The following is a 15,287-nucleotide window of genomic DNA, read 5'->3' on the forward strand; positions in this document are numbered from 1 at the left end:
CCTTCATTTCAACAAAGTAACTGTATTCTGAATACCACCTTTTTAAACGGTAACTGTAACAGAATAAAGTTACTCATATTTTGTATTTTAAATACCAGTGTTACTGCCCAACACTGGTTGTAGGCTTTCTTGTAGTGCAGGCGGTTTCTCTGGTCGTAAGAGTCCTGGTGTGCTGCTTTATCAGCCAGGAGCTTGAGTTTGGCCTTTGGTGTTTCCAAAACATTTATTGGCAGTGGTCATGTACTGAACCCACTTAGCTTTGCTACTATGATGGCTGACCAAGCGTCCATGGAGTGCTGTTGCGTCTTTAGCCATTAAGCATGGCTCACGTTGGGTCCTGTTGCTGTCCAGCTCTTGATTCTGTCAACATACTGATGGATGAACAACAACAACACCCTACTTTCTAGCATTAAAAATAAAGCTTGAGGAAATGCCCTGCCCTAATTCCCATCACTGCTGGGACTTCATTCTGCTGTGATGGGGGACCAGAGTCTAATTGTCAAATAACAGAACTGAATTCTGTATATTAACAACTCCTGTTCAATTCCTTCTAATCTCTTCTTACTGAACTACTAACTAGACTGTAAAACTCTGTCAGAGAGCACATCTAACGGTTGAAAAGCCTCTAAGCAAGCAGAAAAAAATTTAAGCACGCAAAATGTAAATATGGTATTAAGTTATTTTATTAAGTGAAATGACTGGAACATTTATTGAAACAGACTTAGAATGAATGTAAATGGCAAACTACACAGAGTTCAAATCAGCAACTATACACTTGGTTAAATTCATTTTCTTATATGACACAACTAAATATTTTATATTTATTTTTCTTCTCTTCAACTTCTCTCAAGCCTCTGTATTGTAAACAGAAAGGTCAGAGGTCGTGGTCACATGCAGTTCCCATGGAAACTGATTAACAGGTCTCTTGACTTTGTCCTGTTGACGTCTGCCCTCCTTGATCATCAGCTGGACATCCTCATCGTCCAGGATACGAATAAGGTCACCATCAGGGTCGCGGTAGTTCAGGGCAATATCATCCACCTTGAAAACATTCCTGCAAGAGACGAAAAAAACACTTCAATAATCAGTGTGTTTTTTTAGAGTATAAATAATATTAAGCATATTCTACAGAAATAGAAAAACTATTTGTGGGTGTTGTTAGTTCTTGTTGGCAGAAATTCTGAGAGATCAGCGAGTGAGATTGTCTCAAAGCCAGTTAATTGCCTGGCTCATAACCTGTTATACATTCAACTGGCAAATCTCATAAGGGCCATCCTATTCAAGCTGCAGCTGCACCCTGTATTGTCATCACTCATCTGCAAGCTACTTTGCAACCCACTACCACCCTAGCTCCTCCCAGTTATACTCCATATTCCAAGTATATGGATGGAAGTGTGAAAAAATCCCAGAACAGAGCCATATCACCAAATATAAATGACTGCATTTGGACTAACAACCACATTTTGTTATGATTCAGTGTTATCAGTGTTTGTGTTTTATGTGTGTGACTCCTCCCACCAGAGGATGGCTGTGGGTTTTTCCTTTTCTCTCTTAGGGGGTGGACACCTGGGAGTGGCTGCTGAGTTGTTGGGTGGAGTTTGTTCCTGTCCTAGGATTGGATAATTGGATGATCACCCCCCTGTAATTAACCACCAGATAACAGCCCCCTGGCCCCCTCCCTCCTAGCCTCCACCATCCTCCACCACCAGCCTGTGTTTTCCAGTTATTGATACTTAGAGTGCCTTTGCAAACTGATTCGCAAGTTTAACCTCATTTGTGTGTCTGGCGTTAGAGCCTTGATCTTGTAAATCGTTGTAAATAGATTTGTATATATTGTATATTGTGTATATATTGTTCCCTGCAGCAGCCTGGTAGGTGTGAGAAGCCATTTTTGCTGACTCAGTTTTCTCCTGGTTTTCTTTTAGAATGTTAGGTAAGTGAACTGTCTTTTGGTTGGATTTCTTTTGTATAGGGAAGCATAGGGACCTTTTTAGGGAGTTTTGTTTATTATTTTGGCATTGCTCACTGCTGAAGCAAATAAATGGCTGCTTAGCACTTTAAAAGGTACTATTGTTTTTGCACTTTCTTGGGTGGTGCATGAGTGGGGGCCAATTTCTTGCTGTGTTCAATGTACGCCTAGATTTAGAATGTAACAGAATAAAACAGTCTTGAGATACCTTAGGAGGCCCATTTTCTGAGCTTTCTTGTTCTACAGCGCTGGCATCTGTCTTTTCTTTTCCTACTTCCTGTCTTCTCGTATGTAACCAACACCCTTTCCTCCCTATCCTTATTCTCCCCCTCCCTTTTATCAGTGCTAAGCCATATTAAAACTCAAGACCAGGGTCTCATCCATCCTACTCCAGGGCACAATAGGCCTGAACACAGAAAAACAATAATGAGCAGATAAGCGGCGGAAATGAACTGATTATGAATGGGGAGGGCTAATAATCATAGCGTTCACATATCTAAATTACCAGATAATGAGAAATAGAGGGAGAGGGAGAATGAAAGAGAAAAAGACAGATAGCGTAATGAGCACATGCATCCGGTGATGTTGCTGAGGGAAAGATTGCAAGAGGGGGGACTTGGAGGTCCCACAGGAACTAATTTGATGAGTGGTGAGGATTGGCAACAGGCATTTTGCAGGTTTGCAGTGCACAATGACTAAATATGTTCCTCCTCAGGGCAGGTCGGTGAATTAATGGATTCATACCCATCGCTGTTTGTTGTGGAATTTCATTTTAACTCACAAAAAATGAAATGCTGAAAGCGTGCTCACAAAGGTCAGCAATCAGCATAGTTCATCAGTACATGCTGGAAGAAACATCAGATATGGAAATCTGCTCAATTTTGCGTGGACAAACGCTTAGATTTGTAATGTAAATTTAACATCTAATTGCTCATGTAGAAATAACCAAAACAAGTGGTGTTTTTTTTTTAATTCAGAAAAGAATTTGGAAGAATATTTGATATCAGAATATTTATGTGAATGCATGTACAGTATGGTTCATGTTTCTGTGCAAAGAGAGTTTACTGAAACTATTTATGAATAAAAGCAGTCCAGAATTTTAATGGAATAAAAGTTGGATCTGGGATCACATTCATACAATCTTTAGTAAACATCATGAAAACATTTAATAAACTGCAACATATAAACTATGACTATGTGAGAGAGAACCAGAAGTAAATTGCTGTTAGATCCTAATCAATCATTTTCTAATGTCTGTCATAGTTAATGAAGTCCGTGCTGTTGTGCCACATGTGTAAAGGAGTGCAATCCTCCTGCTGTGGATGGTTTCTGTTGCAATTTCTTGCCGCTGGTATGCAATAAACTCAGAAGAAAAACAGAATCAGATTATAGTCATTGATGCTGAATCCCTTTAATTTCATCTTTCACAATTTTCACTGGAGTAATAGTAAAGCTGAATTAAATTTCCCAGTTCAATTCAATTTTATATGTGTGTGTGTGTGCGTGTGTGTGTGTCTCTCTGTGTGTGTATTACATTGTAAAGTAAAGTCCCTAAAAATCTGTTTTGACTTTTCTCTAACAATCAGATCTTGTTAGAGATCCTTGGCCAGCACTTGGTGATAATGGAGAAGAAGAACTCCCTTTTAACAGGAAGAGACGTCCACCAGAACCAAACTTAGCTTCTGTAATATTCCAGACCAACATTGAATATAAATATATAGACGTATTTAGGAGTTATAAGATGCGCACATGATGCACCAATAGACCAGTAAGACCTCAGTGCAAATGTAAACAGCTGAAAACAGCATGAACGTCTCCTTTAACAGTATTCACAAGCTTTAACCAAGTAAATCATTATCACATTTTAGAAGGTGTGGTAATTTGCTTACATGTGTGAAGTCGCTCACAGTAATTTCTCCCTCAGCGCCGATGCTAATCTTTCCCATATAGGTGTAAATGCAGTAAGGGTGTGGCTTTTTTATAACCTAAAACCCAGCGCTACTACAAGACTGAGAGCAGATTACTGAGGAACTGAGGATAGTTTTACCTCATGCGAGACAGCAGGTCCTTGTATGATGGCTGGATGCTGAGGTCCTCTTGTACACACACATCTCTGTTAAAGAAGGAACACACAATTCTCTGATTAAAGCATTTAGAAAACTGAAGGCCTAAAAATCAATATACACAATGCTAATAGGAGAGATTCACTTTTACATTATGTCGCCTGCAACAATAAATTCAACAAATTCACAGTAACAAATTCAATCCAAGGTTTTTTGTTGGATTTTGTTACATCTGAAATCTGACTGAAGGGGATTCAAATCCCTCCACAAAGCTGAAGTGAGAAATGCAGTATTCATTTTCTTTTAACTTCAAGAACAAATGTGCAGGATTTAAGGGATGTAATTGTACAAATAGAAGATAGTGCTATATATTAGTGTACGATCACCTGTAATGACTAACTGTAATGTTTTCATTACCTGATGGCTGAGGCTAACATTTGATGTTAGTTATCTGAAGCCATTAAAGCCTCAAAGTATAAAATTAGGGGACCTATTAATGTTTTTAATTTTTGTTTTTTTCAGGATTATACTCAAGCAGCTTTGCATGATTCACAGTTTGAAATAATCCTTATTTATCTTATCCTGGGCCTCGGTGTATCCCTCAGTTCCTCCACTGTCTGAAGCAAGCTGCTTATCTACCTTTAAGCCAATATTCTTGTGATTCATTTGAACCGTAATTTGCATATATCTGTGGTGATCATATGAAGGATCTCTTCTCACTGGCATGATACTGTTTCAAGAGTAACATATAAATAAACAATGCGTTTAAAACCTGAAATCGAATCGCACACGATATCGTCTTAGCTCACTAAAGTCAGACAGACCTGGTGTCGACTCCAGAAGGGGTGAGCAGGAAGCAGCGGAGACAGCTGTATGTGTGGCCTCCACTTTCACCTTCAGAGTCACTCTCAGGGAGGGGTTTAATAATCTTCACAAAGGTTTCTGGGAAGATACCGGTCTGATTGTTTACTGTACCCTGAAGGAGAAAAAAAAGAAAAAGAGGAAGAAGCGCATAAAGAAGAGGAAGCAAATGATCAAAAGATGAGCGAACAAATGAATTATGTCTCAGAGGATGGAGTGATAGGGGACTGATGATTAGACAAGGTGATGATTTAAAGGAGAGAAAGAGAAGAAAGCAGCATGGAAGTGCATCTGGAGAGACGTTTTCCCGACTAATTAGCGTGTTCATAATATGCTGCTGATGTTGGAAGCACTAAACACAATCATACAGCCTTTTTACTACACCCCTGGTGTCTCACTGTGTTACTCTGCAGAAACACATACAGAAGCTGTTTCAAAAAGCATCCAGCACTTTCACACATTTATTGTAGAACAAGGAAGCAGTATTATGTGAAAAAAAAGCCTTTTATTGTAACGCGCCGAAATCACAACTTTGGATCAAGTACAATGATGATAACACCCAGTCTGTCCTGAAAAGTTGTATATTCAAACCTCTTTAGTCAGCTGACTTGTATCTTATCTAATGGGTGTGAATTTAATAAAAATGGAGCATTTGTAGTATCTTGTGTTGCAACTTTAAAGCAATTGATAAAAGTTAAGTTAAAAAAAATTAGGATCTGAAGACAGCACATCCAGATAATCATTTTGTTTCTATCACAACTTCACGTGCTTCTGAGGTCCATGGAAAAGGGCAAAAGTCTAGAGAGCTTGAAAGAGGTTGTAGTTGTACAACTTTGCTGCTTGATCATTGTGGTTCATCCTGCAGCCTGCACCTGGATTACCAAATCATTACTTTGGAGGAGGCTGTAAAACGTTATGTCCTGGCTTCATTTCAGGAAATTACATAATAATCAATGAACATTTATGGGCAGAACATTTTTTCTAATGCACCCCAAATACTGACTGTACCTTTAATTTGATCTTTATAGTATGGGTGTGGATGGAGCTTCAGCCTCTTCAGCCTTTTTATGAGGATTAAAAGAGGCTAGAAAGGAAAACGGCATGTGCTTTATTTCTACATTCAGTAAAAACAGAACACCATTCAAGAAATACATATATCCTTATATACTCACTTGATGATCTTATTGCAAGTTAATGTGCTTAAATAGTTGAGCTTAGTCTTCCTTAAATTGTAGTAACAGTACTCTAAGTACTATGAAGTACTACAAGCGGTACTTTTACTTTATTGTGACCTTTTGAAGTCTTTATTGAAAAAAATGACAGAACTGGTTGGTTAGTTGGTTGGTTAGTTGGCTGGTTGGTTAGTTGGTTAGCAGGAATAAGGTTAAAAAACATGGACAAAAAGTGTTATGTTGTGGCCGGGTTGGGTCCACTAGGGGGCAACAGTGGTTGTTGGTGTTTTCCGGTCTGTGGGGGCCGATGTCCCGGTCCCCCCGAATAAAGTACAGCCGTGAGCTAAACATGTCTCCATGATTCCTGAGTCTCAGGCTATTACATATGGCGACGAGGATGAAAGCCAGGGTTTGCTGTGAAGTCGCAGCGTCGTAAGTGACTGCGGAACGGAGGTTGGCGAGAGGTACAGCGCTAGCATCTGTTGGAAGCGGAGCATAACCCTCGGTGTGGAATAATGGCTACCACTTTGGGCTCGGTGGCACCGTTCGACGGAGAGCGGCAATCCTGGGAGGAATATTGTGAGATACTGGAGTACTTCTTCGTGGCGAATGACACTAAGGGAGAAGGCAAAAATAACAGTAATGCTGATGGTCTGAGTCGTCTACCTCTTCCAGAGTTGCTCCCTAAAGAAGTGGCGGCGGAGGACCAAGTGTTAATGGTAGATCAGGACCAGGAGGAAGTGATGACATCTGAGCAGCTGCAGAGATGGACAACCAAAGACCCAGTACTCGCCAGAGTACGTGAGTATGTATTGAGGGGATGGCCCAATACGCAGCATCATGATTTTCAACCCTACAGGCAGAGGCAACAGGAGCTGAGTGTGCAGGATGGGTGCGTGCTGTGGGGGTCAAGGGTGGTGATACCAGAGAGAGGTCGACTCCCCCTGTTGGAACAGCTACATCAGTCACACCCAGGTATGAGCCGCATGAAAGGCCTGGCCAGAAGTTACATGTGGTGGCCGCATATGGAGAATGACATTGAAGACAAGGTGAGGTCTTGCCGTAACTGCCAGGAGCTTAGACACAGACCACAAGAGGCACCCTTACACCCCTGGGAGTGGCCAGAAAAGCCCTGGAGACGGATACATATCGATTATGCGGGCCCGTTTCTGGGTAAAATGTTCTTGGTAATAGTGGACACCCACTCTAAATGGTTAGATGTGTATCCAGTGCAATCCACTACAGCTGCGGCCACCATAGACTGCCTGAGAAACTGTTTCAGTACACACGGACTTCCTGAGATGGTAGTCTCAGATAATGCTCAGTGTTTTGTAAGTGCGCAAACTAAAGAGTTCATGACAAAGAATGGAATCACGCACGTCACCTCCGCTCCATATCACCCAGCATCCAATGGGTTAGCCGAAAGAGCAGTGCAAACGTTCAAAGGACTCATGAAAAAGAGTACGGGAGACACCCTGGCGACCAAGTTAAACAGGGCGCTGTTTAGCTACAGAATCACACCACAGTCCACAACAGGGAAGTCACCTGCGGAGTTAATGATGGGCCGGAAGTTGAGGTGTACGCTCGACCTCATACACCCTGACTTGAAGCAAAGGGTGAAGGCAAGACAAGACAGTCAAAGACTGTACCATGATAGACATGCCAAGGAGCGCATGTTTGGGAGGGGAGATGCTGTATATACCAGAAACTATGGCAGAGGACCCAAATGGATTCCAGGACTCATACAGGAGATGACGGGGCCTGTCTCCTACTTGGTGATGCTGGGCAATGGGACAGTGGTGAGGCGTCACGTTGATCAGCTGTTTGCCCGCATGAAATCGGGCCTGGCTGCAGGATCGCTGGAAGGCCAGTCGGGTGAGCCCCCGGAGGCAGACCCACACACAGCAGTGCGGAGCTGGAAGTGGAGGAGGAGAGACACAAGGAGGTACAAGTCACTCCTGTGGTGACGCCCTCTCTGGGGAGTAGTGATTCACCCGAATCACCGGCCATGGAGTTGCGGCGGTCGCAACGAACCAAGAGACAGCCGGAGTACTTGAGAGACTTTGTGCCGTGATTACAGTGAATTGTTATTGGTTAACACATGGCTGTTGGACTAAGGGTTTTTGGTTATGGGTGTGTTCTGTGATGTTTTAAACTACGGTGTAGTTTCAGTTTAAGGGGGGAGGAATGTTATGTTGTGGCCGGGTTGGGTCCACTAGGGGGCAACAGTGGTTGTTGGTGTTTTCCGGTCTGTGGGGGCCGATGTCCCGGCCCCCCGAATAAAGTACAGCCGTGAGCTAAACATGTCTCCATGATTCCTGAGTCTCAGGCTATTACAAAAAGTCACTGATATGCAATCATGTGAAAAGAAAGTTCACACAGAAGTTGTTTGGCACTTTGCTGCAGTCAGATGTGTGTTTACTCAATGTGAAGAAGGAAAAACATCATGTCTTTAGGCAGGAACTTATGGGACCCATCAGTCTGAGAAGAATTACTGTATGAGGCCATTTACAAATTATTTGAAGTTTATAAATCCACAGGGAGAAAGATCTTTCACAAATTAAAAATATTCAGGACAGCTGCCAATCTTCCCAAGGGTGGACAACCCCCAAAGATTTGCTCTTTTTTTTTTTAGCTAAAAATATTCTTCAATTTTGAGGGATTCTTGGCTCTTCAATACATTGAAAGTGGTAAGATTAATCAAAAAAATCTGATTACCACTAATTGGATTACAAACCCATCTAAGCTGATATTGTCCCTAGAATAGATCATGTTGAAACAAACCTGGATCCTGCTTTGTGTCATTTTCTACAGACTCTGTAGACGTACTCTCTGTTGTAAGTCACTCGATAGAAGTCACTGGTCACTGCAGTCATGGGCTGAGTATGTTCTACTACCAGCGTACATCCAGTTCTCCTTAAAGTCAAAGCTGACGACCAGTCCAAGCCTGCAGGCTTCTTTCTCTGCATCAACACTTCACAGCTGCTCGCTTCTATCACTCTCCTTTCAGTTGGCCGCTGAGCAGCACTGTCGCAGCAGCTAGTGATGAAGTCTGTTTCTCATTGGCAGCTTTGCAGCCGCTGGATTTGTCGGTTTCCAAAACTGTGGTTTCACTCTGGTGTGTTTGAAATGTTTACCTTGACGCACCAGTATGCCAGTTGGATTTGTCACGTTTTCCACCCACATCCACTCTGTCCACTGACTAACTCTACGCACTCAGTCAACTTTTCACAAGTTGTAAGTGTTGCATTAACCTCACCCCCCATCAAAAAAAACAAAAAACAAAAGACATACTACTAGTGTGGATAACAGCGTTGCCAAAAAAGAACGAAGCCTCAGCATTTTGCAGTGTTGCATAAGGACAAATAGATTATGTTTTCTGTTACTTTTTTTTCTATCTCTTTAGAAAGCCGGGGGCAGGTTAAGTTCATCCTCCTCCTCCTCTGTGGTGATTCTCTTCCCTCTCCCATCAGGGCAGCTTCCACCTCCTTTCTCTCTCCCACTCACCCAGCGTCGTTCTCACATCTCGACACCTCACACAGTTTTATCAAGCATGTTTCTTTACCTTTTTTTTAAGTACTCACAAAGTGAGTGATGAAGAAGAATTACTATGACATCTATTTGCCAGCAGCCATATTCCAGCATTGCATTTTTTTTAAAAAAAAAATGCAGAGTATTAGATAAAAATATCCACTTGTGCACGACTCATACATACAAACAGTGAAAACTAGAGCAGAGCTTCTCCAATCACACCAGGGAAGGCACTCTGTGGTCACCGTAGTAGGCTGATTCTGAGTAGGATGTTGTCAATCTTTTTTTTAAATGATTGTTTTCATTATAGTTTAACTGACTGGACTACTCGACTCTGATTTGCCACAGAGTTGGCTCTTTATCCTCTGCAGTTAAAAAAAGGCCTAGTGAAAACATTTTAAAAATATGTAAAAGACAAATAAATCAAACCAAATCAAAAGATTATTGTAAAGCAGCAGGTCCGTTGCTCATAGTTGTTATTCTAGATCTCAGATTGGGCTGAACTCTTTGTGGATACTAGTGGATACATATTACAAACCTGGCACATCATTTCTTTATCATTTCAGATTTCGACATACTCAGACCAAATAATAAAGGAATAAATAAATCGACAAATAGGCAGATGTGCATGTCTTTCAATCATGACAGTCTGCAAACATGGACACTGTCATGGCTTGCCATGTTCGCGGTTTTTCTTTGTTTTCTGTTTTTTGTTTACATTTACACATCTCCTGTCACACATGTCTAGAGACCAGTGGCAATCCTCAAAACTGTGTACACGCTGGAAGCAATTTGAAGCGACGGGGCAACAAGAGACAAGAGAAAGTGAGTGACATTTGATCATTTAAGTGACTGCAGGTGGAAAAAGTGCCGGTGAGGAGAAGTTGGTGGGACCCACGATAAACTCTTCGCAACTTCCAGGTGAATAACTGAAGCAACTACCAATGACAATGAAGAATACTGTTAATTGACATATGAAAGGCTGATGTCCTGCAGGTTTTAGATATCACCCTGAAACCACACATGAATCAAATGATTAGTTCATTTTCAGGCTTCTGGAGAACTTCAAGACATGTTGAGGAGGAGGTCATTTAATCATTTAAATCAGCTGTGTTGGATCAGGGACACATCTAAAACTTGCAGGACACCGGCCCTTGAGACCTGGAGTTCCCCCACCCCTGTGTTAAAGGGTCACCTATGAAACAAAAACCCGGAAAAGCTGCAAGCAAACAGCTGTTAGCTTCAAAGCGATGTGTTACCAGCAAATCACTTCCACAGTGTACTAGGGTCTAACAGTATCTGTACGACAGAAGAACGTGTGAATCCCATGACAGTTTCACGATTGCTTCCTAGAGCAGGGGTGGGCAACTCCAGGCCTCGATGGGCCGGTGGCCTGCAAGCTTTTGATATCACCCTGGGTCAACACATCTGAATCACATAATTAGTTCATTACCAGGCCTCTGGAGAACTTCAGGACATGTTGAGGAGGTCATTTAGCCATTTGAATCAGCTGTGTTGGATCAAGGAAACATCTAAAACCTGCAGGACACCGGCCCTCAAGGCCTGGAGTTGCCCAACCCTGTCCTAGAGCTTACTGGCTGTTGTTAGGTGAAATCCACTGCAAGGAGTCTTCTGCACCAAAAACATCCACACGACTGCTTTGGTCACAAGCGGATGGCAGGGATTGCCTATCATTTACAAGGAAAACACAGAGCTGTCTGCAAACACTGTTTACTATTCGAGTGTGTTTCCTTGTGTCACTCATACTGCAGGATTTATCTTACTTTATCTATGGACTTCAATGTTGTACTTTTATTACCAATAAAGTTGTGCTTTTTGTTAAAAGAGACAAATGAACAAAGCAAAACAAAAGGAAAACGAGCAACCACATTTGGGTCCTCAGCCTTTAAAGTAAAAGTTGTGCCTTCCTCCTTAAACCAATAAGTTTCAAAGGACACTTTTACTTTTACACTGAAGGTGAATGTTGAGGTTTCAGCGACACTCCTCACAGCTGCAGCTTCCATAAAAACTACAGGTGACCGCAGCGATCAGTTACTGAAGTGTTTGTAAGGAGGTACAGTGGTTTGAAAACGTGTTTGCCCCCTTCCTGTTTTTTTGTATGTTTGTTACACTTAAATGTTTCAGATCATCAAACAAGTTTAAATATTAGACAAAGATAACACAAGTCAAACTAAATCCAGTTCATAAATGAAAGTGCTTGTAATTATATAACGGGGAAAAAATCCAAACCTACGTGACCCTTCGTTAAAAAGTGATTAAACCTAATAACTGGGCCATCCATAGCAATGAAGTATTTGCAATAACTGGCAATGAATCTTTTACAGTGCTGTGGAGGAATTTTGGCCCACTCATGTTTGCAGAATTGTTGTAATTCAGCCAAAGTTGAGGGTTTTCGAGCATGAACCACCTTTTTAAGGTCATGCCACATCATCTCAATCTGGTCAGGACTTTGACTAAGCCACTCCAAAGTCATTGTCCTGCTGCAGAATCCTCCAGTACACTTCAGCTTGAGGTCACAAACAGATGACTGTTTGTAAACAGCAGAATTCATGGTTCAGTTATTACAAGTCTTCCAGGTCCTGAGGGAGCAAAACAGCCCCAGACCATCACAGCACCATATTTTACTGTTGGTATGATGCTCCTTTTTGTTGTTTAAGGGTCTTTTGTGACCTCTTGGATGACATCATTGCATAACCTGTTTACCAATTACATTAGGGCAATTACATTACCAGTTACATTCCTTTTTGCCCTCAAAACAAATCAAGCTGACTTTCAGTCAGCTTGATTTGAGTGAATTCAGCTTTGAGAGCAGAGCTGCCTGTAAGAGCATGATTCTACTGCAACGCTCGCCAAGCAGACACTCGCATCTACAATGGCTTCTTTGTGCATCTAGCTGCTGAGTTCTACGCGCGGGTTATTGATTTTGAGGAATTTGACTGCACAAGTGCCAAAATATAATTCCATATAAATATACATGTTCGTATATTTACTGGAATATATCTGTGCACACAGTCCGGGCAAACATTAGAACAGTCTGCGGGACTGAGATGTGTGTAAAACTAAAATATCTCAGTCTTTTGTCCATCAGTTTTGTCCATCTTTTGGAAGAGGTGCTGGACAACTAGAAAGTGGATGTGTGTGCATTTACAGTTTTTCTCAGTCGCTTTGGTGCGTTTCTCAGATCAGAATTGAAATTCTCATAACTATTAGTTCAACCTCCACAACACTCAGTCATTTGTGCAAATCATAGTAGCAATTTCTCCTCTCTCTGAACAAACTGCAAATGATTTTGGACATGAATCAGTTGCTTCCATACATTTCCCTGCTGCTTTCTGACATTTCCATTTGCTTATGTCATGTCAGTCAAAAGTAATCATACCTATGGATGCTGAACAGTCATTCCCAATAAAACTAATAGTCATACATCCATTGCTTAAGTCATCACACACAAAATTGTTGAACTAGTTATCACATGCCAAATATTGGCCATCTGTCAAGCAAATCCTATACCTTTCTGTATCATTTTCCCTGGAAATGTCTCCGAAATTGAACAATTGATCTCAGGTGAATTACAGCTGTCACTCATGAGGAGGCTCTACCAAATTGGTGATTTTATGTTTACATGTATTCTACAGTGAACAAGTGACTGTAGCATATTTTTCTTTTGCACAATTCTGTAGGATTACAAACACTTCTACACAATGGAAATGTGAGACGTACGTATTCAGTGTCTCAGTTACTCCCAAGACTCCCATAACATCTACAGTGACTTTACTGCACATTTCAGATGGCTGTACAGGTAGGCCATAGTGCTGTCGTCAGCATTTTCAGGTGTCACCAATTGTTTTTGCAATGGGAAACACTGAAATTATAAACTGTCATAGTGGAAACATGACAATGCCATTTGACTATCTTGTTCATAAAGATGGTGTCAAGACTTTTCATTTTGATGGCACTGACAGTTTCATTGACATGGATACTTGCTTTTGAGGTATGGATAATCAATTCTGTGCATGTGACGTGCTTTAGCAGGCTATCCACTAGGTTTTGCAGTTTGCACTAATTGTTTTGGGAAATGCACTAACTGCTGTGCAAATGTTAATGGTGTTCTGAGAAACGCACCAAAGCGACTGAGAAAAACTGTATTTAGGCTGCAGTCTCTCTCTGCTCTCCTTACTTTCTTATCCTGCCTATTTTTTATCTACTAAGTTAAAAGCAGACAACCATCACTTAACCATTACTTTCTTTCTCTTCTTCACTCTTCTTCATAATTGTATTGCTCATTTTCCCTCTCTTGATGTTTCCCTAATTCCATCTCTCTTCATTGCTCCACTCTGATCTTTAGCTCTTCTATTTTTATTCCTCACTTTTCCCAATATACTCCCAATGAAGACACCACCTCTTTCAACGTAAAAAAAAAAACTCCTCTTCTTTTCTTCCATCTCATCTCCACCTCCACCTCTTCTTTATTTTCCCACCCCTCCCTCTCACTCTCCATCCAGCTTTCTCAGGCTTCCACTCTCCCACTCTTTCGCTGCCTCTCTCCTTCTCCACCTTTCTCTCTTTCTCTCGTCCCTCTCATATTCTCGCCCTCTTTCTCTCTCCGTTCTTACCTCCAGCCAGTCGACATTGACTCGTCGCAGCAGGAAGATCACCTCTCCCTTCTTCAGGTTCAACTCCGCCTTGCTGTTGCCGCGAAAGTCAAACATCGCCTGAGAAACACACACACGCACACATACACACCACAAAAGAGAGAGTACACACGCACGCACACACACACAAAGTCAGTGAGAGAAAAGAGGAGCGATTTAAAAGAGCATACGGATTCAACACAAAGAAGGAACAATGACGGGTAAGACACTTTTTGCATGTGTATAATTAAGAGAGGAGAGAGCGAGAGAAAGAAGGGACGCTAGAACAAAAATTAGCCTGAAGATGATAATATTTTTGAGCAGAAAAGATATGTGATAGAAAGAAAGTGAAGTTGTGAGTCTAAGAAGAGTTTTAAGGTATGTTTGTGTAAGAGAGAAATAAAGCACAGGAATGAGGAAAGGAGGGCTGCCGAAGTAGCAGTGTTCTTGCTGATACTGGTAAATATGTGTAAGCCTGTCAAACTCTACATGTGTGTGTGTGCGAGCTAACGCTGCAGCTGAGGATCAGTTCCAGTAACAACTATTATATATTTATGGAATTTTGAGAATCAGAAATAAAAGTGTGACAAACGCTTGCATCCAAGGTTAACCATTTTTATAGATGCCTATTTTTTCTAATCTAGAAAACATTTATGTACTATAGCTGCATGTGGCACCGTTTACATAACATATGATATACAGTGTCTGTAGTCACTACAAGCGTGAGTGTGTGTAGGATGAAGTCAAAAGCTGGTATGAGGACATTGGAAAACTCAAAAGTTATACAGCCTGAGGAGGCGCCACACTGCAATGTAAAGGTGTGTGTGTGTGTGTGTGTGTGTGTGTGTGTGTGTGTGTGTGTGTGCATGTGTGAGTATGAAGGGGTGGCTAGATACTCGACTGTCCTAGTCTGCATCAGTGCGTGTGGAATAAAAGCCTCCCAAAGTTGAATTTGCATTTTAAGTAGAACTCAGTAGAGTCATTACCGGGGCTCTACACCTATTCCCATCCTTTTGCTAAGAGACTCCTCAAACACACA

The 15,287-nt window shown here is 41.5% G+C and overlaps 2 protein-coding genes across 2 annotated transcripts in view; one reads left to right on the forward strand and one right to left on the reverse strand.

The window, feature by feature from the left end:
- Window positions 1–665: 665 nt before the first annotated feature.
- Window positions 666–15,287, reverse strand: part of ncf4 (neutrophil cytosolic factor 4) — a 40,430-nt gene continuing 25,808 nt past the window's right edge. The window contains exons 7-10 of the mRNA XM_004574526.5: window positions 14,231–14,329; window positions 4,857–5,008; window positions 4,017–4,082; window positions 666–1,054 (exon numbers count right to left, since the gene is read on the reverse strand). Of these exons, the coding sequence (XP_004574583.1) occupies window positions 847–1,054; window positions 4,017–4,082; window positions 4,857–5,008; window positions 14,231–14,329 (525 nt within the window). The 3' untranslated portion in view covers window positions 666–846. The remainder of the gene's footprint in view (window positions 1,055–4,016; window positions 4,083–4,856; window positions 5,009–14,230; window positions 14,330–15,287) is intronic.
- Window positions 14,324–15,287, forward strand: part of pvalb7 (parvalbumin 7) — a 45,348-nt gene continuing 44,384 nt past the window's right edge. The window contains exon 1 of the mRNA XM_004574527.4: window positions 14,324–14,469. Coding sequence (XP_004574584.1) covers window positions 14,463–14,469 — 7 coding nt within the window. The 5' untranslated portion in view covers window positions 14,324–14,462. The remainder of the gene's footprint in view (window positions 14,470–15,287) is intronic.

Source organism: Maylandia zebra, linkage group LG6, assembly GCF_041146795.1.
Source record: "Maylandia zebra isolate NMK-2024a linkage group LG6, Mzebra_GT3a, whole genome shotgun sequence".
Taxonomy (NCBI): Eukaryota; Metazoa; Chordata; class Actinopteri; order Cichliformes; family Cichlidae; genus Maylandia; species Maylandia zebra.